Here is a 25,736-nt window from a genome sequence, read left to right on the forward strand (position 1 = left end):
TATGTTTAACACAGTACTGTGCTGCATTTCCTTTTTTTTTTTTTTTTGGTCTCTACTGCTCCCTGATTGAGTACTTCTGGTTCCAAATGAGGTGTGTGTTGACTGGTCAGTTCGTAACTCTGGTGTTCAGAACTCTGAGGTTCTATTGTAGTCATAAATATACCAGGCTTCTCTCTTGCTCACATAGAGCACACATCACTCTCTTTTTAAAGCTCATGGACAAATCAATTTAAAAATCAAAGTATTTAAATGCCTCTGTTCTTCCCATACTGCTTACAGCACGGTGTGCTTTCCAAAGATTCCCCACCCTGTTAAAATCAGAGAGCAAATCTAGTTTGCCTTAAAGTGAGTGCTAACTGGGGCTTGGGCTAGACCTAGAGCGGACTGAGTCTGTGCAATCTTTCTACAAAAAGTTGGGTCGGTGTTGTAACCTGCTGGTAGAATAATAGAAGTGTAGGGCTGGGAGGGACCTCGAGGAGATCTGTTCCATCCCCCTGTGTTGATGCAGGATTCCTGACGGGTTCATCTAACTTGTTCTTAAGTTACTGCATTGTTAACATAGACTTGACTATTGCTTCAGCAGACATTCCTACCCAGATCAGATCATTGGGTGGTTTTGTAATATGCACAATGATGGAACGTGGCCACCAAATTTATTTTAATTTAACTAGGATTTGAAGATGAAAAGCCAGAGCACTAACCCACCGTTGCCACCCGGTGCCATTTCCCCAGCGTAGTTTGGAAAAGCAGTATGATTCTTTCATTCAGATGGCATAAAGGTGGTACAATTCAGAATGGTGACGGATATAGAGGGAGTAAAGTGCAAGCAAATTAATCCTCCTTCAAAACCCTACGCGTTGGGAAAAATTAGTTGCTTTGATTTTTACATCTTTCACTCGCAGGACCCCTGGCCATGGTAGCTTTACAGGGATTGTATTTTCAACTTCCCCTTGTGCACTAGGCACAAGCAAGTTACAGCTTTCAGTGTCAGGTATTTGCTGTCTTTTCATCTTTTTATTTCACCCAGTGCCGTCCTTAGGCATATGTAGCATACAAGGCATAGGGTACCTGAAAATTTGGGGCACCCCTGGGTCTTCGTGTCCACCCTCCTGCCTTATCCCATCCCTGTTCTTATCTGACCCTTCCTGCAGCTCCCACCACAGCTGGCTGCTGCAGCCTGGTGAGTCTTCCTCCGGAGGGGATCTAGTACTTAAAAGTGAAAAAGTCTTCGAGCCCGCCAGACCTATTAGCACAATATTGAAACTGTTAAAGAGCCATTCAAGTGGTATTTAACAGGCATTTGCCAACCCCCAGGTATATACTGTCAGTTTCTGAATTTACTGACAAAAGCAGTTGTGCAAACTGTAATATTTACTCAGAACATGTTAGTCTACAGGACCTTAGTTTAAAATTTGCTTTTAAAATATTTTATTAGTGTGTTGCTGAAGATTATAAAAATCACATCTCTAAAAAATTCTTGCATAGATTTTTAGATGCACAATCTGAGTAGTCATCTTTAGCCTTAAATGCTTGGATCTTCAGACATATAGTTTTTTAAATAAATCCTTCAAAAGACCACCCTTATCTAAAATACACATGTGAGCCTGGGTTGCCATCAGACATAGGGGCACCAGTTTAATAATACTGCATAAGGCCCCATAAATCCTAAGGACGGCCCTGATTTCACCACACATTTACTTTGTCTGTTAACATGTTCTTGCTGTATCAATGGCAAATGTGACCATATATTCTACACACCTGTTTTTATGGGGGAGAGTGTGGGGAGGGAGTGCACGAAGATTGTATTTCAAATCTCCAGTATCCTAGAACCCAACAGGGAGCGAGCGGTTGACGCTTGACATGCCAAAATGAGGATAACAACACTATGTTTTTTTGTCCCGTCTCCGAAGTGTATGCACAGGCAACTGCTGATCTGAATTCAGCACAGACAGTGCTAAGGTAGTGCTATGCACTTCCTAGGAATCTAGTAACTTCTGTGCTCTGTCAACTGATGGACACTCCCTTTTTGATTGAGTACTCTGTAAAATGTAGAATGCACACTTAAACTGCAATAAAAGAAGGCTTCCTAATGTTCATACTCAAAAGTTTTGTTCAGCTACAGGCACCTGTACCTCTGCATGTCTAAGTTGGAAGCTTCGGGATATTTTTGTGTTGCCATTGAGGCTGCCCAGAAACAGTGAAAGGATGCATGGAGGAAGGGGAAGAAGTAAAACAGGCAACAAAGTTTGCTCTACACAAAGTCTTGCAGTTTTCACTTGCCTAGCTGCCATTTTTCATGTTCAGTAATCGTTATGAAAAGTCTGAAAGGCAGAGAGAATTGTCAGCACTGCTGAAACACAGTTGCTTATCTCAGTCTAGTAGGGAATTCTTAGACTGATAAAATAACAGTTGGCAGTCTTTCATTCCTGAAGCAATGCTTCGCATCCGGGTACGACTGCACCTTTCACTCAGACAGGTGTTTTGAAGAGTGTTTTGAAACCAGCACAAGGGCTGATTAGAAATGGCAGACCAAAGCAGTTGGATTTTGCTCTCTCCTCTGTCAGAGAAGGTTTTTGCCATTTGTCTTGGCCCACGCTCTGGAAACACTATGTCATTCGTGTTGCACATAATGCTGCCGTCCTTGGCTTCAACATAGTGTCCTTAGCTTCACCATTCTCTTGGTACATCACTAGCTGCCCAAATTCTCTGAGAATTTTCCATTTAAACGTGTGCTGTAAAGACAAAATAATTATTAGGTTTATAGACAAAAACTACTAATGTGCTTGACTGACAATCAATGAACAGAGAAAGATCATGAAGTCAAAGATAGGAAAGGCCCATTAGCCCAGATCCTGCACATGCACAGAGCCCCATGATTTTAATAGGACTCCAGTCAGGCCCTGGAGTCCATCAGTGCAGATCCAGTTGTAGGGTCTAGGCCTTAATCTTCAGGTGCATCTCACCCTGCAAATGCAAGAAATGCCCCCTCTCCCTCAAACAGAGGCCTACTTTAACATTGCTTAGTTTCAGTTGCTGCTAGAATAAAGAGGCATTAACTTTAAAAATTCCTGTATTGTAGCAATATAGCCAAGCCTCAGTTGACCCTCTTATTTTCATATCAGTGAGGATTTCCCAATAAATGATCTGACCTTCCGTAAGGTAAAAATTAAATCGCTAAAGCGGAAGAATTTTTTGTTTTAATACTAAAAAGTGGAATGGTCACTTCACAATCTGCCCAGGGTGTTGTTTCACATGGGGCTACATGCACCCTGCACCACTAGACTGAAAAGCTAAAATGACGTAGGGCCAGATCCTCTGGTGCATTAGGAAAGCTTTGCACTGCTCCCTTAGCACAAAATGGTTCTAAAACTAGTAGATGCAGGAGAATCAGTCTAGTATAGGGGACCCATCCCTGCAGTGAGTCCCGAACCACCTCCCCTTCCCATGTCTGGTACTGGGCTGTGCCTGGGGGAAAGGGAGAGTGGGCCTGGCTTGCTCCTACACTCTGTTGTTAGCCAAAGCAAACCAGATTAGTCTTTAGGGGTCTGACCCTGAGCAGAGAGAACCCCAACCTGCAGGGGAGGAGTTGTCTTTTTTTAATGTGTCCATACGGTGCCCAGCACCATGGGGCTCCACCATAAACCAGATATTTACTACAACCAATATTAATGTGGCACAAGTAGTTTTTCACTTAACTACATGTTTATGAGCCAGGTCCTGGGGTCTGGCCAAGAAGCACTCAATATAAGTCAAGAGGAGACTTTAAATAAACTGCTTATACCATGTAAACAGACTTTGCTGTCTGGAGGAGAAAACCCATTGTTTATAAAAGGTCATTAAGCAGGAAATAGTTTAATGCCTGTTGATTTTAAAATGGGAACAACTGTGTTGAATCAGCCCAGAATGGCCTGGGGAGTGTATAAAACAACTGTTCATTAAACCAGTTTATATATCAAATGCAAAGCTAAGCATTTTTTGATGTGAAGGATGCTTGCTTGCATTAGATATTTTAAGTCGTATTTGTGCAGCGCAGTTTGTTATAGCAGCTGTTTATATGCTTTTAAAGCAGTGTATTTTCTGGACTTTTATACAGTAATTCCCCACAGATTTACTGTATCTCTAGCTAATTTTGCAGATGCAGCACAGGATATGGTTAACACTTGTCACACAATAAATAATATCCAGGAGCCTCCAAACAATCCTATCTCTGTCCGCTTTCACTAGATCTGAGTTTGTTTTTAAATCATGCCTTGTTTTCTTTTATTACAAATGGGTACTGCCCTTCTAAACTGGCCTGCCACATTACATCTTGTACTCTTGGCCATTAAAATGTTAACAAACTGTAGGTTTAGACTATATTTCTTCGTTAGGGAAAGGAGAGTACATAACGCATGTTCTAAAGATATGGGCCAGATTCTAAGGTGGTGTAAACAGGCATAGATCCACTGAAGTAAATGGGACTATCTGGATTTGAACAAGGGGAGGATTTGTCCCCCTAAGAGGTGGTACAGAGAAAGGAAGAGAGCAGCACTTTTGAGGCATATACTGAATTTGTATGAAGTCAGAAATGGTTAATCTTGGGCAGTTTAAAAACAAATCAAACATTTTGTAGAGAGCTGTGGCACTGGAACCCTGAAGTTATGTAGCTCCTAAGACACTTATGGTAAGTGCGTGTCTGATCTTTCACTACTTACTATTGTGCTGTGCTCCATCTTCATTTTGTTGAACATCTGTTAAAAGAAATGCAGCATTTTAAATATGTGAGGTGGTTATTATCTCTTCTTTGCAGTAGCCCCAAGGAGCATCAATAAAGAATCAAAGTCCATTGTGCTAGGCCAGGGGTAGGCAACCTATGGCACGCGTGCCAAAGGCGGCACGCAAGCTGATTTTCAGTGGCACTCACACTGCCCAGGTCCTAGCAACCGGTCCAGGGAGCTCTGCATTTTAATTGAATTTTAAATGAAGCTTCTTAAACATTTTAAAAACCTTATTTACTTTGCAAACAACAATAGTTTAATTACATATTATAGACTTATAGAAAGAGACCTTCTAAAAATGTTAAAATGTATGACTGGCACGCGAAACCTTAAATTAGAGTGAATAAATGAAGACTCGGCACAACACTTCTGAAAGGTTGCCGACCCCTGTGCTAGGCATTATGCAAACAGTCCCTGCCTCCAAGAGCTTACAGTGTAGGTTATGATAAGAGGCAACAGGTGGATGGAACCCACAAATGGAAGAGGAGGATGAGGCAACAGGAAAGCAGGCACATCATTGTACAGTTAGCAAATATCTTTGCTCACTACCTCTCTAGCCTTATAAGGATGAAAACATTAGAACAGTTTAAAGATACAAATTAAGGTTTTATAAATTTCCAGGCCTTTATGAATAATTCCAGCTTGGCTCTACACAACATTAATCTTCATGAGAAAAAGTTACGAGCCTCAGGTTTGTTGGGCCAAGTGATCTTCTTGTCTAGCAATTCATCTTGCACTTAATTATTTATCCTGAGTCTGGCACAGTTACAACTACACTGCATAACTTAGTTACCTCGATATTACATAATGGAGTTTGGATGCTGAGACTATGGCTTTAAATCACAGCCCTGCAATGGTTTGGAGTGGCTTTGCACCACCCTGTGGCAGTTCCAAGAGGTATTGTGCCTCAGGGAAGCCCAAAGCCCCAAGTGAGCACAGCTGATGCAGAAGGAGGCAGGTCCCTGCTTTCTCACCACCCCTTTGGGAGTGCCTAGTGCTGCTAGCCAGTAGCAACCCTTGAATGTGGCTAGCCCCTGCATGAGGACAAAGAAGGAAAGCTCTTTGTGTTCCCCCAGTCTTACATGCTCTCCCTGGCATCTCTGCAATTTGCCACACAATAAGAGCGCACATACATGGGTAAATATTGGAGCTGGCTAGGAATTTTTTGATGAAACTTTTTTTTTTCTGGAAAATGCTGCTTTGTTAAAACTGACACTTCCCATGGGAAATGGTTGGTTTGGATGAAACATTTCTCAGGTTTCTCAGGTTCAGGTTGGAATATTTTTTTGAAGGGATGGGGAGGAAGGATCAGAGAAAGACCCACCACCGAATAGCCAATAGTCCAGTGAACTCATTTAGGATGTGGGAGACCCCAGGTTCAAACCCCTGCCCAGGGCTCCCACATCCCAGATGAGTGCCTTAACCACCAGGCTATTGGTTAGTCTGGGGTGATTCTCTCTCATTTTTTGCAAAAATATTCATCAGGTGTCTGTTTCATTCTGATGTGGAATGGAACTTTTTTTTTTTTTTCAAAATCTCAAATTTTCACCATATGGGACAACAGTTCCACCCCCATCTCCTCAGCTCTATATATCTTCAGTCTTGTTATCGAGACATCTATTGGAGCTCTCTTTTGTTTTATCTTGTAAAGTGCTGAAATTTCTGTGGGGGCAGCTACAGAAATGCAAGCAATCACATTTGTAAATAAGGATTTGTTTGCTTGTTTGTTACATGGAATCCTAGTAAGAGATGATTGGTTGTCACTTGGGAAATTGTAGGAAACTGTAGGGAATTTGTAAAAGGATCTGGAGCCTTTCATCTAGGGACTAGACTTGGTGACCTCTCAAGGTCCCTGCCAGCCCTAAACTTCTAAGATTCGGTAAATCATTGATTCTAATCTTCTCAAGACAGGTGATAATCCCCAGTGATTATCATCCAGTTTTGGTTTGGTCTATATGAACTGTGTGTGTGATCTCAGTCCAGTTCTTAATGGAAAGCTGTCCATATTGCACAAACCCCTCCTTATCATTACACTCCTTTTGTGGATAGTCTTGGCAGAGAAGCCAAAGACTGAATAGATGTGGAGCCCGAATTACCATTGTATTCAAAGGAATGGTTCCTCAGGTGTGAGGTACGTTGGTATAACACCATGAAAAAGTTTACACTGCTACTTCTCATGATGTACCAGTTCTGTGGCTACTTAGGAGTATAGCTCCCACTGTTGTCAACTCAGCACTTGTCATACGCTCTAGTTTCACTTATAATGTAGAGAATTCACAACTACATATGACAAATTGTAGAATATGAAATATTTTGGAAAAATGAAAAGAACTAGAATATATATATCTAACCAACAAGCGTAAATGGTTTAATTACCGGCATATGATCTCCGGTGACGGAATTTCCTTTTCCACAGCCAGCAGGTTAAAACAGCTAGACCAGCTAACACAATGGCAATGGCAAGGACACCTCCAGCCTGAGCTCCTGGTTCATTTAGATCTAACAGATTGCTTCTGGTCGAGTTAGAGTTTGTGACGTTTTCCAAGTCTGAAGAGGAATAGAGAAAAGGAGAGAGATGCTCTCAAACTTCATTCCAGATGAGCGTTCAACTGCATTTTATAGACATGAGATTCACAAAAGTCTATTGGCTTCTATAGCCCTCCTATACAAATAACTTTCATCCCACCACCACCAATATTTTCTGAACAAGGCCAAATTTCTACCTACATGGTTTTTAATTATTAATCAATATTACACACACTTTTTAGGCATACATTTTTCTCCTGTGGAAGGATTTAGTAACACAACTTCTCTTGAAAATGACAGCACTATGTGTGTTCAAGTGACAAAGTCCTGCCCACACCAAAGCTGGCTGTCATTTTGGATATGCTCTTCTGAGAAAGGAATCTACTGAACAGCTTTCGAAGATTAGTTTTTGAGTGATTTGTTGTACTCAAAATTAGACTTGTTTTCAAACAAGAATGAGGGCCAGATCTTTAGCTGGGGTAAGTTGTAACTCCATGGATATCTGGTCCCGAAGCTTTCAAAGCCTCACCAATGACCATGAGGATTCCCTAAAGAGACAACCCAAAATGGCTGGCAATTGCCATGAGACCCTGCAGTTCATCCTGCAGGTCACCACACTACACAAGTGACAGCACAGGGAGTACATATTGTTGTGCCTGTATATTTATTTATATATTACCAACCCACAGATACACAATGATATGACTTTAAAACTGTGGCTGTCTCATTGGACCAAGTACAGGATTTTGTAGGCTCCTGCGGGAGTCATGAAGACTCAGCTGCCATCGTGACGTCGTTCCTTTAGTGGAGAAAATCCCCTACAACCATTTTAAAACTTTGTTTCCGACTCCAAAACCTACTGAAATGAGATTTCTATGAAAATTTAGCTTCTAATACGTATTCCGCTGTATGTGAGCAAAAATCTCTGGCAGAATAATTGTTCACATATGCCTTAAGAATAGGGTTGCTAACCCTCCAAGATTGGCCTGGAGTCTCCAGAAATTAAAGATTAATCTTTAATTAAAGATTATGTCATGTGATGAAATCCCCAGGAATACATCCAATCACAATTGGGAACGCTACATAAGAAGCCCCATCCTTTCCTCAGGGCACTTGCTGGTTTGGTTGTGCTGCTTCGTTTCCTCCTGGCTAGTAGGGACGATGCCCCAGTAAGGGACAAGAGAGGTGATGAGAAAGCTCCGATATCTTCTGGTCCCTGCCCACAACACAAGTTGTGTCCTCTCCCCACCTTCTCGGGGCCAGCTCATATCATACTCTTAACCCCATAGCCTATTCTTCTTCTGCCCTGTCTCAGGAGACATTCACCACTTCTCCTCTTTTCCTGGTTCCAGATTCCCCTTCCATTCAGCAACCATGGCAGACAGTAGGTTTGAGCTGTTGCCTATAGACTTGTATTTTTTTTTAATATCTGCTGTAAATAAGCAATAAAATCAGCACATGTGCATTCAGAATAATGGGTGAAATCCTGGCCCTATTGGAGTCAATGGCAAAATTCCCATTGACTTCAGTGGGGTTACGTTTTTTTGTTTGTTTGCTTGCTTCTAAAAACATTAGAGCGATGTATTCTGGAAAAGTTAATCAACCTTATAAAAGGTAAAATAATTCTTTTCAGAATGAATGTGACAAAATGTCTTTAGGAAGATAATAGTGAACGGGTTATTCCTATTTCCTACAGGGTGGAATGTTGGCACTAGCAAGCTACCAAATGCCCCTTATCTTGCAATCTGTACTCATGTAAGCGTGATCTTTGCTCACGCTAGTAATCACATTGATTTCATTGGTATTACTTCACTGAGTTTGCAAGATAGATCCCTTTAGCTCTGACCCTGCAGCTGGCTCTGCAAAGGCATGGGGGTCTACCCACATAGTGCTGCTTGCAGGATCAGGGCCTAAGATTGCAATGTCTGGGGCAAGGCTTTATCTTGTCTTTATGCTTGTCTGTAAGGCATCTATCACACTACAGGTGCTACAGCGTGTAAATATAGATTTGTACAGAACAGGAAAAGTTATCTGTTTTATGAATTTGAGTGGCTAAGTCTTGGTTTTTATTACTAATAACTTCCATCAGCAATAAATGGTCTATCATCCATGTGCCTCTCATTGATTGTTCTGAATGCTTTGGCCTAATACCATTTCCAGTTATTTGGTGCTTGGATGAATAATCCAGTTAGACATTTGGTACAAACCTAGTTTCAAATGTCTCTTTGTCTTCAAAGCAGCTTTGGAGACTGAAAACAGAACTTTAAAACTACCCACAGAAGGAGCATAGCTAAGAGAGTGGTTGTCAACCAATGTGGTGGGACTTCAGGAGTCATGGATCCACTACATATTAAAATGTCTTTCCTTTAAAAGTAAGCCTTCAGCACTGAGCTAGGCCTAGCGTGGTTCCCACAGGAGCTGAAGAGGGAATCATAGTGATTCCAAAACTGTTTCAGGGGAGTGGGAGAGAACTTCTGTGATCAGGATGGTGCTTCTTACTTCCACACAGAGGAACGGTGATCTGTGTGCAGATCTAGGAGGCCTAAGAGGGTGTTTAGCTTCATTTGAAAAAAGTCACATTTAAATATAAACACTGTGGCCTAAATTTATATAGGCTTTAAAAATTAAACTCATTTCAGTAGGTTACTGGACTATCATGCTGTTAATTAGGCTCCTACTCATCAGAGATGTACATGTAGACACACACACACCTGTTATTTGCCAAATATTAAGCAACTTACAGAGGATAGTTAGATTTTGCTGTAGTAGTTCATTTTCTATGATGCATCCTATTTTTATATCAGAATTCGCTTCAATCTTCAGTGTGCTGAAAACACTGTATGTGCCATCATTGTCTTGGATGATCTTTAATGATGATGGATGGAGGGAGCTGTTGTCTGTTCTATTTATCCAGTAAATGTTTGGCTTTGGGTATCCTTGGCTATAATTGCAACTTAATGTCACCTCTTCTCCAATATTTGGGTGGATTCTTATAGGTCCACTTAGTACTGGCAGGCTGTTATTGGCTGGAAAAGGAAAAAAACATTAGCATTTTATAATCTTTTCAAAAGATTAAGGAATGACTCAGATTATAGAGCACAGGTTCTGGGGATTATAAACTCATAGCTCAGACATAAATATCAGCCTGCATGGACATTAGGCCAATTACTTCAGTGATTTACTGAAGGAGTCAGAAGGCCAAACCAAAGGGGAAAAGGGTCTTAAACTCACTTCAGTAGCATTTTGCAAGAAGATTCTGAACTAACTCAGAGAAGGCCCCACCATGGAAGAGGTTGTAAGAGACGTATCAGAGAGCAGAGCTCTCCCAACTGTTCTCCTTGTGGAGATCCCCCATAATGCCTATCAGGGTAGATGGGGATACACACACAGTTGCACAGAGGAAGCCCTGCCTCCAAGCTTGGCAGAACTGCATGAGGCTAGGGCCATCCACATGGAGATCCTATGTCCTCTGCACTGGCTTTAGCAGCTTCTTTCCCTGGCAACACAGTTCCATTGCACAAATAAGGAACCCTGGACCACGCAGAGAGACTTCTGCAGGTGACAGGAGTGGGTGTATGGTTGTAAGGAACTGGCTGATCTCCCTATTTCCACATGGAGGAATACGATCCATGCGTGGATCTAAGAGGCAAAATCCAGGCCTTCCTTTGCACACAGTACTATTTTAAAGCTATTTGGGGCTAACTGACTTTGTCTCTTTCAGTCTTCCAACATATCACAAAGCAACAAAGAGTGGTATATGAAGGCAGATCAGATTAACAAATGAAGTACTGCTTTACACCACAAACAACTCTTTACAACATAAATTCCCAGCTTGCTTACAAAATATTGTTTTCATTAAATAATTTTCCAACTGGATAAACTTCCAGAGGACATGGATACTTTTCACAAGGGACAGGGCTTTAATTCGGAGAGTGGCAGGAAGCCCAAAAGAGGATCTACTCTTATTTTCAGTTTACTGCCTAAGGCTATGATCCTACAGTCAGATTCAACCCAACACTTTCAATAGGGTGTTGCCCAGAGGCGTTGGCTCGTGATCATCAGATGGGAGGATTAGGGACTAACTTTTTTTTTTTAAGCTTAGATTCTGGCCAAAGTGAGGCTATGCCCTCTGCTTCTTCACATCTGTGAGCTGTGGGAACTGCACAGTAACATTTGCTCCAAGCGGAACTGTTTATGACAGCCAGAAATGAAGAGTCAGTTAAGCAGAGTTAGAATTGCTATCCACAGCTTCAGAGTCACTGCCTTGGATTTTATTAGGATGGGGATGGTGTGAATAAATGCAATAAGGCAGAGGAGCTCGGAGGTTATGAAACCTATACTGGTGAAAATAAAATAGATCACTTCATCATTCCAAGCAGAAAGAAATATGGTGGGGGGGGGAGGGGGAGGATGGGGACCAGAACAGCTGCTGGAAGAGAGCCAAAAATTAGGAGTGTACCAAATAGCTAATCGTCACTTTTTTTATTTGTATTATATAGCATTTCAGATCCCCAGTCACAGAACTGGACCCTGTTGTGCTCGTGCTATACAAATGGGACAAAAGATGCCCCCTGTCCTAAACAGTCCTTGGTTCAGCCAGGTACTTAAGCACATCCATAACTTTAACATGTTTAAGTGTGTTGCTGAAGCTGAGCTAATCTGACTAGCTGGAATTGTTATATGGGTGAAGCCAAATAGCTATACGGTTACTGAATAATGAAGTATAAATATATTAAAGTGGATCATTACAGCAGAATGTTTGTAATGAGAATCAACACCAACCGTAAATCAGCCTCCCAAAACATGGCACAATATATATTGCTCTTTCTATTGCATTTGGTTACTAACTTATTGCCATTTCAAAATATACTGATAACACTGCACTGCAAATGGAACATTACTTGTGGTTCCATTGTGTGCACATTGGGATTTCTCTCACCCTTTGTCCTAATTAAAGCTTGTTTTCCAAAATACATTTTGGCACCTGATTCTGAAAAAAAATTACTTTTACTCCCTACCCCCAATCTGTGTTGGGTTCATATCACATCTGGCTCTCGGGAGAGGGGCAGGGGAAGCAGTAGTGCCAGCCACGCCACAGGTATCATTGGGCTTTGGAAGGTCATTAAAAAAATAGTCATCTGAAGACAAATAACAAAACTGTCACTGGGATTTGGCCAAGTACTTGTCTGAGTCAGAATTTGGATACAGTCCTGCCTGAAACTGACTTGTTTAACTACCCTCTCAGTAAACATAAGTGTTCCCTCGCCCCTTGTCCCTCCCTGAACAGCTGAGGGAAGGGTAAACCAAACAGTCTGTGCTTCAAAAGTTGGAGGACTAGATGGTTTTGAATTGTTTATTGTGATACTGTCCTTGACCGAGTTAAAAGCTTGGATTGTCTAAGGGAGGAAAATTAGTGTGGTGGCACCACCACCATTCGGGGCATGGGGAAATCCTCCTCCCTTAGCCTATTGTGTGACAAATGCCCCTTCTGCAGCATCCACAGAGATCTAGGGTGGCAAACTGCTGTTTAATATTGGTTTTATATGGAATAGAAGGGCTTACCTGCTACCTTGAGGGCCACATCTGCATTATGAATAACCCTGAAAACCACGTCCTTTTTCTGTACTATGCACCGGTATGTGTGTTCATCTCTCAGGCTGACGTTTAGCAGCAGCAGAGAAAAAATGCCATTTTCCAGCTTATCCTGAAATAATCGAGTCCTGTTTCTGAAGTCTGCACACTGCTCGCTTTGGTTCTCATGACCAGAATTAAAGGTGTGTACCACTGAACATGGTTTTGAACCATCCGCTATTTGCCAAAAGACCCGTAGCTTATTTAAAATGAATTTTTTCTCTGGAGTATAAATGCAACTCAGTTCAGCAGTGCTGCCTATTGTGCTGATAACTTTCTTATCTTCCTCTGCAGTAACTAGAAAGATAAAAAGGGGAACAAAGAGAAAATCAGTCTGAAGAAAAGCAGTTTAATATACTTGTCACAATCCTACTTACCAGCTTGTTTGAAAAGGAGTACTTATATTTTCAAAACAAGAATACCAATATTCACTTGTTTGTAAAGAAAAATAATTGCTTAGGGCCAAGTTCTGATCTCATTGCCACCAAAGAAGGGAGAAAGTATGATCAAGTGATAAGGACACAGGTTCAAAGTTCTCTTCTCTGCCACCAACTTTGAGTGTGACATTGAGCAAGCCACTTAATCTCTCTGCTTCTCAATTCCCCATTTGTAAAATGGGGATTAAAATGGAGACAATAGCACTTCCCCACCTCACCAGGGTGTTGTGAGAACAAATACATTAAAGAGTGTGAGGTGCTTAAGTAAAGGGGTGAGAGGCATACAAATACCTACAATAGAAACAAAGTAACTGTGACTCCACTTGAGGTACTCCTTGCTTGCACTGGTATTACTGATCCTTAAAGATCATGTGTAGCATTATGTATCCATTTGTAACAATTTACCAAGGGATGTGATGGATTCTCCATCTCTGACAATCTTTAAATCAAGATTGGATGTTTTTTTCTAAAAGATGTGCATTAGGAACTATTTTGGGGAAGGTGTATGGCCTGTGTTATACAGGTGATCAGACTAGATGATTACAATTGTCCTTTCTGGTCTTGGAATCTCTGAACAAACATCATATGGTCCCCATGTTAAACGGACAACAAATAGCAAAATTAAAGTAAAGAATAGCAGCTCCTTAAAACACAAAGAAATAAAATATTGGTTTTGAGAAGATATTTTCCATGGGCAAAATTCAGACACTCAGGCATGCTGACTGGAACCTATGTACATGGGTGGACCTGTTTAAATCAATGGGACTAGACCCAGGGCCGGTCCTAGACCAAATGGTGCCCCATGCGAGGAGCGTCTTCAGTGGGCCCCCACATTTGTTAAACTTTTGAATACCTTACAGCACCCCAAACCCAGTGCCCCTCAAGCCCTTCACCCTAGGCGATCACCTGGGTCGCCTGCCCCTAAATGCGTCCCCGACTACACCCATGAGAAAGTAATATACACTGTGAGGAAGGGTGACCGATTATAGCACTATATGGAGAATTTTTTCCTGAAATTCTGTTAAGTTTTAAGTGAAGGACTCTAGACATCGAACCTACATTAAAATCAATAATGACTTTTACTGTACTAATGATGAGTGCAAATGAAAGTAACTCTTGGACTGCCAGGCCCACACCCAAGCCCACTCAGCACATTGTCCCTTGCAGGACTGACACTTAAACTTAGGTGTTCTATTCTATGCATCTGATGAAGTGGGCTGTAGCCCATGAAAGCTTATGCTCAAATAAATTTGTTAGTCTCTAAGGTGCCACAAATCCTCCTGTTCTTTTTGTGAAACTTAAAAGATTCCAATCTATTAATATAAAATAAAACTTCTTAAACTGTGCCCATCTGTCTCCCAGGGGTTCTTCAGGTTTCCCTTCCCTACATTTTCACTTCTTCCATGCCCTCGGATATCTCATATCCATGACAGCCATCCTCTCTGGAGGGAGGGCTGGATAATCTTTTAGTTGTCTAGAGAAGGTAGCTAGACATCAGTGTGAGATGGCACCTCTACCCAAGGGCCAGCAGAGGAGCTGCGCTTAGCCCAGGGAATGAATTGTGGAAGGGTGAAAAAGGCTGCTATTTACTCTACTTCACCATTCAGTCCTTTTCATTTTGGCAAACTCCGTTCATGTTCCAAAAGGGTTTATTAGGACCTCATGAAACCCTCTTAGTTACGTCCTCGTTTGTGCACCAGCATCATCACTGTTAATAGGGAAGCCCAGGAATTGTGTTTTAGGCTCTGTGTCTGTGACTACTTACACACACGTTTAACTTTATGTACATGAATAATCCCATGAAAGTCCATTGCAACTAGTAATGTGCATAACGCAGTTATGCCAATCCCAAACATACAAAAACCATGAGTCAGGCCTCACAATATCATGGGATTAATTTAAAAACCACAAGATTTTTTTAAAAATGTTGGCTTCTATTCCTTTGCCTTCTAGTTTCTCGACACATTTATGTTACTTCAAGTTTTTCTCCACAATCATGGGGGCTAGAAACCTACTTAAATCCCCCCATTCAAATAAATGCTAGATTCTCACAAAATCACAGGACTCAAAGGGTCTGAGCCAAAGCCAACTGAAGTCAATGGGAGCCTTTCCATTGACTTCCATATACTTTGGATCAGGACCTGGAGTTTGGAGGAAGAACTCCAAATATTGTAAGAATCATGATAAAATCTCAAGTTTTGGCAACACATTAAACGTGTAAGGGTATGCCTGCATTGCAGCTGGAAGGTGTGATTCCCAGCCTGGGGAGACAGACTCGCACTAGCTCTGCTTGAACTAGCATGCTAAAACTAGCAGTGTGGATGTTGTAGCATTGGCAATGGCTTGAGCTAGCCACCCAGGCTCTGACCCAGAAGGTTGGGCAGGCTTGGACTAGGGTAGCTAGTCCGAGCTGCTGTCAGTGCCGCGACATCTATGCCACACTGCTATTTTTAGTACACAAGCTCAAGCAGAGCTAGCGCGAGTCTGTCTATCCATGCTGGGAATCGCACCTCCCAGCTGCAGTGCAGACACAGCCTAAGGGTATGTCTACACATCAATTAAACACCCGCGGCTGGCCTGGGTCAGTTGACTCGGAGTTGCAGGGCTCTGGCTGTGGGGCTGCAAAACTGCTGTGTAGACATTAGAGCTAGGGCGGGAGCCCAAACTGTGGGACCCCGTGAGGGGCGGTGTTCCCAGAGCCCAGGCTCTAACCAAAGCCCAAATGTCTACACAGCAATTTTCAGTCTTGCAGACTGAGCCTGGGAGCTGAAGTCAGTTTGATCTGGGCCATCCGCAGTCATGCTGTGGGGCTTTAATTCCAGTGTAGAGATACCCTAAGAGGCCTCAGTCCTGTGAACAAAGGTACTACTTGCTATGAATAAGAATGGCAGATTGTAGCCCTAAATGGAAAGGTCACGGAATCCTGCAGTACATTTACTGCTGATGTGGTAGGTTCACATTCTCAACAAACACCCTTCCCCATGCCAAGGTAGAGTGCGCCATGACTAGGCATGTACGGTTTTAACAAACACGAAACGTGACTCAGCCAAACTTAGATGATTCTGTGTCTAAGAAGAATGGGGCAACTCTTAATTCTTCTATGAAACAGCAAAAAGACTTTAAATCTCATTTGATAGTCTCTCTGTCCCCATACCCACACTTTATTTAGGGGTAAATTGGGGACCTTTTAGTAATCAAGAGTGAGAGAAATGTTTGGGGCTTACCAGTAATGTATGGTGCTAGTTGTATTACTGGTATCTGCTTTGTCAGTGCATCTCAATCTCGATCTGTATAAGTCTTAATGTTCTACTTGTGAAGCCTCCTCTTGGCAGATGTGTTGATTATGCCATGATCACTAGGTCAGCTCAAGGCCAGAACTTGCAGACATAAAAGAACCCCTTGAGCTAGCCACCCCCCCTGAATTTTGAAAGCAGGAAGGGCTTTCAAAATTCTGTTGCAAATGTTAATCTCTCTCTCCAAAGGTTAAGGCTAGTGCATTTGCACACAGCACTGTCTAGCTCCTTTTTCATGTTAACTCACTCAGAGCCGGATTCTGATAACTCATTCTGCATAGCACTATATTTCATGAGTATTCTCATTGACTTCAGTGGGAGTACTCTGGCGGTAAGGTATTATTCAGTCCGAATAAAGGTCCCCAGGTAGTCCCAGTGTCCTTAATTAAATCACAAGGACATTTGACATTCTTTATGCAAATTACAGAAAGTCTCATATTAAAGAATCTTTATGGTTCCTGTTCAAAAGTACTGTTTAGATTTCTGATTTATGTTGTGCACATACATACTCTGCATATTCAAACAAATGCTTGTATTAAAAGTGATTATATTGAGAATAACTTTTTCTTAACTTACCGCATCCCAGAGCACAAAGAAACAGTAACCAAAGTCCAGAGCTATAAAAAACAAAAGATAAAAGCTCAATGATGATAATGTAATCGTAAGTGCATACATACTATTCACAGTTTTAAATACAATAGTAGTAGCGTAGCTTAGCAACAACATATGCGTAGAATAAGTACCCACACTTTTGACAGCTACAAAATGTCACTTTAAAATTATCACTCTGGGAAAAAGCAATAAATTGAAGGATAATACACTATACTGGGCTTGATACCAATGCTGTCTACCTTTCTGATTAACAGTTGACTGGATCAGTCTGTGGCATGTCAATGAAACATGTTGATGTGACTACTGAAAAAATAGCTGACTATGCAGATCACCTTCTTGGGTGTATGGGAATATATACATAGATAAAAATGTATATAGGGAATATGTCATGGTGAGGAGTGGTATAAAGGAGGCGGGGAGGGATAGCTCAGTGGTTTGCGCATTGGCCTGCTAAACCCAGGGTTGTGAGTTCAATCCTTGAGGGGGCCACTTAGGGATCTGGGGCAAAAATCAGTACTTGGTCCTGCTAGTGAAGGCAGGGGGCTGGACTCAATGACCTTTCAAGGTCCCTTCCAGTTCTAGGAGATGGGATATCTCCATTAATTTAAAGGCCTCACTGGCATGACTCTGGGATGGTTGCATTGTTCCCAAGTGGCAAAGCCACAAGTGGGTTATGCAGATCATTCCAGTCATCTCAAATGAGTATTTTGTATATGTCATATGTTACAGGAAAAAACTATTTTATGAATGTTTTAGAAAGTCCCAATATTTTTTTTAAAGCTATGTTTGTAGAATATAAGAACGGCCATACTGGGTCAGACCACAGGTCCATCCAGCCCGGTATCCTGTCTACCAACAGTGGCCAATGGCAGCTGTCCCAGGGGGAGTGAACCTAACAGGTAATGATCAAGTGATCTCTCTCCTGCTGTCCATCACCACCCTCTGACAAACAGAGACTAGGGACACCATTCCTTACCCATTGTGGCTAATAGCCATTAATGGACTGAACCACTATGAATTTATCTAGTTCTCTTTTAAACCCTGTTATAGTCCTAGCCTTCACAACCTCCCCAGGCAAGGAGTTCCACAGGTTCACTGTGCGCTGTGTGAAGAAGAACTTCCTTTTATTTGTTTTAAACCTGCTACCCATTAATTTCATTTGTTGGCTCCTAGTTCTTATATTATGGGAACAAGTAAATAATATTTCCTTATTCACTTTCTCCACACCACTCATGATTTTATATACCTCTATCATATCCCCCCCATATGTAACCCTCCACCTGTAAAGTCCAGGTGCCTTCACTGTCATAAGTCTCATTGTTCAGAACTTGTGAGGGAGAAAGATAAAAATGAAAACCAATAAATATAACATACACTTTCCAAAACAGTCTGAAAATAGAATCTCTATACATAACAATGCCACAACTCTGACATTGGAGTTTTTCCAGGGCTAGTGCCCTGTCCCAGTGGACAGGGATTAATTGCTTTTTCCCATTGGTATAAAACCCCCACTACTAGCTCTTCAAAGATGTAAGAAATCAGACTTAAAAGCCATAACACTTTTATGTCTAGCAAAGCTTTTATGGCTGAGATTGAATCTTGCCCATCTTGGGCCTCAGATAGGGTTAATTTGGGGGAATGGGGGTGGAAAGGGAGGGGGTGGTCACATTATTCTGGCTGTTTGAGAAAAACAAATGTGGCTGTGTGAAGCTGCTCAGGGTTTGGAATGTTAAATAAGTCTCAGTGGGCTGATGTTGCAGCTTAAAATAAATTCATTTATTTATTACTGGGAAGTTTTTCAAGGAACAAATGGAAATTGTGCACTGTGTAAATTATCACCTCTACATACTTGTATATTATACACACAAAAAATGTGTTAAAAGAACATTATTAAGGCAGCAAAGTCAAGCATTCAAAAGTTAGAGAATGTCAGAATTAAGGTGGCTTGTACAACTGTACTTTACCCCCCTTGTGTATATGCATTACGATATCTTAATTGCAGATCACATACAATTTTTTTCACTGTACAGCTGCCTCATTCTGTGTACAGACTGGATGGTGCTCACTGAATGAGTAGCTATTTAAAATTATATTTTCTCCTCATTCAACGAGTGGCCCATCTCTTCTTTGTGGCACACTTTGCTCTGAAGACAGAATTATTAATTTCCTCATGGACTTTTTTAATGGAGCTCATTGCTATAGTATTTGAATGCTTCACAAACTGTAATTTATTCTCACAGCCCCCTTGTGAAGTGAGAGGAGTGTTTGACTTTGCAACCTTAATAATGTTCTTTTAAAGTAGTTTTGTGTGTGTGTGTGTGTGTGTGTAATTCCCTATGCTTTTATAAAAGCAAACTGAAAAGAGAAATTGCATCACATGGAATCATGTGGACAACTGCTTGGGTCATCAGCAGGACTGGAACTTTCAGATCCACTGCAGAGACCTCTACCACTTGAGTAATGGAGTAACTGATAAGAATAGTAGGTTGTTATCCTCCATTGACCAGCACTAGGTGGGGATGAGACACACATTATGAAACCCATTGGCAGATGTATGGTGACAACCGAGGAATGATGAGACTCAGGAATCTTGGGTTCTATTCCAGGCTCTGGAGGGGAATTTGCTGCAATGAGCATGGAGTCTTTTACCTGTTCCCCAAGCTTGAACCTTTCTGCCCCATCGCCTACAACTTGTTCCTGTCCCAGTGCTGTCTCTTTCCCACCCTGACTCTTGTCTCTCCTTGCCTACTTAATCCCAGTCTCCACTCCTTGGGTTCTTCACCCTAGTCCCCCGCTCTTTGCCCATCCAGTCCTAGGATTCCCCTCTGGACTTGCTGTCTGAGTCCCTAACTCACCCTGCCCGCACCTAGCCAGTGCCAATTCCTGGGCTTCTCATCCAATCCCAGTGTAAACCACCCACATTTTAGCTCCTTGCCTCAATCTCCCTTCCACCTTGGCTCCTTGTCCCAGTCCCTTTGCCCAGCTAGTCCCAGTTCTCCCTTTGCACCCTAACTCTACATCTGATCTCAGCGTTCCCCCCAGCCAGCTGGCTCCTAGTCATCTCCTGAATTTCCCTGACCAGTCCCAGTCTCACCAGATTTTGTCTCCCAACCTACTCCATTCCTTCTCCCTAGTCCAGTTTTGTTGCCTCTGCATTCAAATCAAACTGCTTCCTCCTCCACACATGCTGGGTGCCAGCAGGGGGGCATTGAGAGGACAGGAGATTCGGGCTCCCGGCACTCAGTTCCAGTGCTTCGGCCTACCCCAGCCCAAAGCAGCTGGGAACTGCCACTACAGCGAAAATCCAGCTCCCCTCCTGTAGCTCCGGGCTGGAGGCAGCATGCTCAGTCACTGTGTGGAGATGGTGCATGTGCAGTCTGATTAGCACTAAGAGCTATGAGGGGATAGTGCATGATCCATGTATGCATGTATATGTATGTGTGTGTTTCTATATAACATATGGCTCTAGAATACCTTCCTTTAAAAAATCACCTTGGTACTATTTTTAAATCCCGTGGTTTTGTTTGTTTGTTTTCCTTCTTAAACAATGGGTCTAATCAGGGGTGGATTAGGGTTTGTGGGGTCCTCTGGGCCAGAGCAAGTGGCGGCCCCTCCCTACTCCTTCTGCCTAGAGTCCCCCTGCCTCCAGCCAGGGAGCAGGCTCGGGGTGTGGGGGCTTGCCCCACTCTGCCCGCCTGGCGCTCCTGCTGGGGAAATGGGGTTGGGGCATGCCTTACTCTGCCACCCCACCCCCCGGTGCTCCAACTGGGGAACAGGGTCAGGGCGCAGGGGTGCCCATTTTTTCCGGCCCCCCCACTTGGCTGTGGCAGCTGGACACAGGACCCACTGGGTCTAGTTTCCTGTTGAACCAAAGAGAAAACAACGCTTGATTGTCTTTCATTGGACCTTTCAGGGAATTTGCCTTAAGAGGTATTGCTGGTGCCAATGAGAAAGTAACAAGTGTAAGTGGGGCTGTCTGTGCTATGTAGCCAAAATGCATAACAGGTGTCAATATAAAGCTGTGTTATTGGATTAGGATCTTAATATTTCAGTCCAGAGTTTAGACAAGACAGATCCAGGGGCTGACCCTCCTCCCTCCTAAGTGGATGTTAATGCTGCTGCAGTCCACAGTGCTTGCAGAGTGGCTCAGTTACTGAGCAGGTGAAAGGATTCCTTCTTTCCTTGAAACCAGAGGAATTCCTCCGTCATGCCCATTTGAGATTAATTCCTGCACCAGCTGGAGTGGGAATGATTTCCACTGACTTAAATGGAAACTGGATCAGTCCCTTAAGTTTCTTTTTAAATGGTTTGTTTTTCTCCATTTATCCTCCCCCAACTCCTATTTTTAAACTTTCGGTGAGACAGGAGAAAGTTTCACTTCCTCATTCTCACACTGGCCCACTGAGATTATAATTCCCACTCTCATCTGCATATTTACATGAACAATTTACCTTCTTCTCATGAGAACTGATTTGATGCAGTTGAAAATTGCAATGTATTTTTTGGTGTGTTTTTGCTTTTCTGAGCACATCAAAAATATGATGATGTTCATGGTGCAACAACTGGGTGTTTTGTTTCACATTTAAATCAAATCTATAAACCTTGACTATGTCCTAAACTGTATCAAGAACAGCTCTTTCTGCCTCATCAGTGTTATATTTCTCTTAGCTGAGTTATGAGTCAATTGCCCTAAATCTTTATCTTTTTCATGGCATTTTTCCATAACTGTAGTTTTCCAGATAATATAAAACATGTGTTTGTTTAGATCTTTCTATTGTTCACACCTTAACCAAAAGAAAGTCTGTCTGCAGTGACATTCTCTCTACTTCTCTTTTTAAAGAGATTCTTACAGTGCTTCACAAATAAACATCACTAACCACCTACATGAAACAGTTGGGTGCACTGCTGTGGTTTTTCAGCACAGAATCAGTCATGCAGAGTTGAGTGTTGGGGTTGATCACAAAACCCACAGTGCGAGTCATTTTACTGACTTTAATTGTCTTTGTATTCCTAATCCTGAGAGGTGCTGAGCTCCCACAACTCCTACTGTAGTCAAGGGGAGAGGAGGGACTCAGGTGGGAATGATAAAGAGCAGTCCTATTTGTTCAATATGACACACTGACAACTGCACTGGCACTTTGTTGCCACATCTCATTGGAGGCATGACAAACAAATGTAGTCTGTCTCCTTTGCTGTAGTGCATGGTAAAAATGTATTGTCAGGGAATATTCCCCATTGAAAGGAACATGATAAGCAATTGGCCTTGGGGATTAATCAACTTGTAAATGAAGCAAGAAATTTTAGCCTTATTCTGTGTTGCGAGTACTCGATGAAGCATTCACACAAGGGCTTGTCTTCTCTAGGAAAAGGGGTGTGTACCTCTATCACATGGTAATGAGAGCTAGGCAGAGAAATGTTTTGTGGAGGATTTTGCTATTTCCAAAATGGATTTTGTTCCGATTCAGAACAAAAACCAAAAATTTCAAAATTCTCCAGACAAAGGGATGGAGCCCCAGCTCTGGGCAGTCTACCTCGTGTGCTGTCTCAGGGTCTGAGGTCTCTAGCAGCTTGCCAGGTGGGCTGCAGAGGAGCCAGGAAACCAGGCTGGTTTCCATTAGAACCCTGCCTGGTTTCTGGAGGAACTTTGTGAAAATCAAACTGTCTCTGCAGAATGTTTTCATTTCAATGAATCAGCAAATGTCAACCAAAAATGTTTTGTCTGAATTTTTCAGACCACCTGTAGTAAGAACTATCATAAGGTAAAATCCTAGTGAGACAAGGCACTTTGTAGTTTTCACGCAAATTAGGAGTTTGAGGTAAACACTATGCTCCTGCTAGAGTTATAGGGAAAAAAATTTGTACATCTAATTCAATGGGTGTTAAAGTCTCTGCACAGACTTTGGGCAGAATTTGGCTCTGGTAGTGCAGGATATAAGCGCTAATTCTTAACCTGAGAATAAAGAAAGCACCTTTATATTAAGCTAATTAGAACCACAAAGGCCAGTTTTCAGATTCACTCTGGGGTGGGGGGGGGAGGGAAGAGAGAGAGGGGGCTGTAAAACTTGCCCCTTGTGTTTTTAATTCAATAATAAAGTACCACTACTATTCAACAGCAAAGTAACCTTCCCCTGCCATAACAATCCCAATAGCATTTTCTGCCTTTCTTGCTGTGAATTCCAGTCAGGGTCAAGGGGAGATTTATTTGAGTTGCACATTCCTTTCCCCGTAACACAAGGAGCAGAAACTACTGACTTCTTAGGAGCAGGAGCAGGTCCTCTGGTTTGCCCCTAGTGCCCTCTCTTGATAAAGGAAGATTAAATTATGAGCAGCCTCAGCCTTACCCTGATAACCACATGGATTGGGGGTGGGAATGAATCAACCTACAGGTAAACACACACACCAGTCAGTGGGAAGAGTTGGCAGGAAAAGCTGGACTTTCCTGGAGCCTGGTCATTTTTGTAGTCAGCCCCCCACCCCACCCACCAATTGTACTGACAAAATTGAGAGCAAGTTTAGTGCACCAAAACCCCTCCTGCAGCACAAACACCCAAACCTGGCACCTGGATCCATAGTGCGCCACCCAGTTTTTGATGCCAACAACCTCCCAATTTCTAACAGCTGAAAAGAGAGCAAGTGTAGATGCTCCTGTTGCATCAAGAAAATCAGGACCATGCTCCCCTCAGCATAACATTGATTGACCTCCCCTTCCTCCTTCCCCGTTTGACGCTTGGCTCCCGGGGGCAGGAGCGGGGTCAACGATTGTCCATTGCTAAGGAAATGAGCTGACTTGGCCGGCTGCCGCTGGGCTGGCAGCACTGTTCAGTGTTTGTCTTTTGGGCGTGCTCGGAGCAGAGCGACATAGTTCTCTAGTGCGATGACCGGGGGGGGGGGGCTGGGTACTACGACCCGGAGCCGCCGCAGTTACCCAGCGCCAGCAGGCACGTGGGGGGCGCGGTCCGAGCAGGACGGAGACCAGGAGTTTGAACCAAGGGCGAGTCTCTGCACTCACCTTCTTAGCTCCATCCCGGCGCGGGGCGCTGCTCGGGCAGCCTCGGGGACTCGGCGGGAGGCGCAGGCACTGGTCCCTCGGCGAGTGGCGGACGGAGAAGCGGTGAAACAGCCGCTGAGCAGTGCCTGGGCTGAGCCAGCTCCTCCCCCCTACGTCGTCCAAACCGGGGATTTCCGCGGCTGGTCCCTTCTCCCTTCCCACGCGGCTGGGGGCAGGAGAGTGACCGCGGGCGGGCCCCCTTCCTCTGCTGCCACCTGCAGCTCCCCGGCCAAGGCGACGAGAGCGGGATCGCGTCCTTTGACGAGCAGAGCAGAGCCGAGCCCAGGCCAGGCGCGCTCCGCCACCCCGCGCCCGGGCGAGCAGCTCAGCCCGCGAGACCCCTGACCCGAGCGCTTCGCTCTGCAGCCCGGGCAAAGGGGTGTCCCGTCAATGCCCTGAGACGAGTCGCTAGGACACCCCGCCTATAGATAATGCACCGGCCCTACCATCTCCACGGGGTTGGTAACCCAGTAGGGCCAACACCGTGCATTATAAACTCGCCACCCTTTTGTCCTGGGGAGCTTCTCCTAGGCTTCCAGCACCATTCAACTCACTGCACCCACATTGCTGGGCGCAGGACTTAGCTACACCCGAAGTGCTGAATAAAAACAGTTGATGAATGGAAACTACTCACATGCTCCCTGGTAAGTTTCAGTTACACCACACAAGTGAGTCTTCTCCTTTTTAAAAGGCAACCTATTGATTACACAATAGCGAACAGTCACACTGTTGCTGAGTCTGGAACTATAGGGCAGCGGTTTTCAAACTTTTTTTCTGGTGACCCAGTTGAAGAAAATTGTTGATGCCTGTGACCCAGGGGAGCTGGGGATGAGGGGTTTGGAGCGTGGGAGGGGCTCAGGGCTTGGGCAGGGGGTTGGGGTGCAGGGTGGGGCAAGGAATGAGGAGTTCAATGTGGGAGGGGGCTCTGGGCTGGGGCAGGGATGCGGAAGGGGGTCAGGCTCTAGGATGGGGCCAGGGATGGGTCTGGGGTGCAGGAAGGGGCTCCGGGGTTGGGGGGGGGGCTCAGCGCAGGGGATTGGGGCATGGGCTTACCTCGGGACAGCTCCTGGTTAGTGGCACAATGGGGGTGCTAAGGCAGCTTCCTGCCTGTCCTGGCACCGCAGACCGCACTGTGCCCCAGAAGCAGCCAGCAGCAGTTCTGGCTCTGCGGGACTCTCACCTGCAGGCACTGCCCCTCCCCCAGCTCCCATTGGCCAGTTCCTGGCCAACAAGAGTGCAGAGCTGGTGCTTGGGCCCCCAGGAGCCAGACCTGCTGCTGGCCACTTCTGGGGTACAGCACAGTATTGGAACAAGTAGGGACTAGCCTGCCTTAGCCAGGCAGCACTGCTGATGGGACTTTTAAAGGCCCAGTTGGTGGTGCTGACAAGAGCCGCTACGACCCAGTGCCTTACATTCCCGACCCAGTACTGGG

At 43.7% G+C, this 25,736-nt stretch overlaps 1 protein-coding gene across 1 annotated transcript; it reads right to left on the reverse strand.

Annotated features, from left to right (window-relative positions):
• Nucleotides 1-1,293: 1,293 nt before the first annotated feature.
• On the reverse strand, nucleotides 1,294-24,920 carry ICOSLG (inducible T cell costimulator ligand). Its single transcript, XM_054005381.1, has 7 exons — nucleotides 24,266-24,920; nucleotides 17,221-17,261; nucleotides 12,846-13,211; nucleotides 10,025-10,309; nucleotides 7,134-7,304; nucleotides 4,695-4,730; nucleotides 1,294-2,732 (listed from the first exon to the last, which is right to left on the reverse strand). The coding sequence occupies exons 1-7, from the start codon at nucleotides 24,277-24,279 to the stop codon at nucleotides 2,722-2,724; spliced, it is 924 nt and encodes a 307-aa protein (XP_053861356.1). The 5' UTR covers nucleotides 24,280-24,920; the 3' UTR covers nucleotides 1,294-2,721.
• Between the last annotated feature and the right edge of the window lie 816 nt (nucleotides 24,921-25,736).

The sequence above is a fragment of the Malaclemys terrapin genome, chromosome 1 (genome assembly GCF_027887155.1).
Source record: "Malaclemys terrapin pileata isolate rMalTer1 chromosome 1, rMalTer1.hap1, whole genome shotgun sequence".
NCBI lineage: Eukaryota > Metazoa > Chordata > Testudines > Emydidae > Malaclemys > Malaclemys terrapin.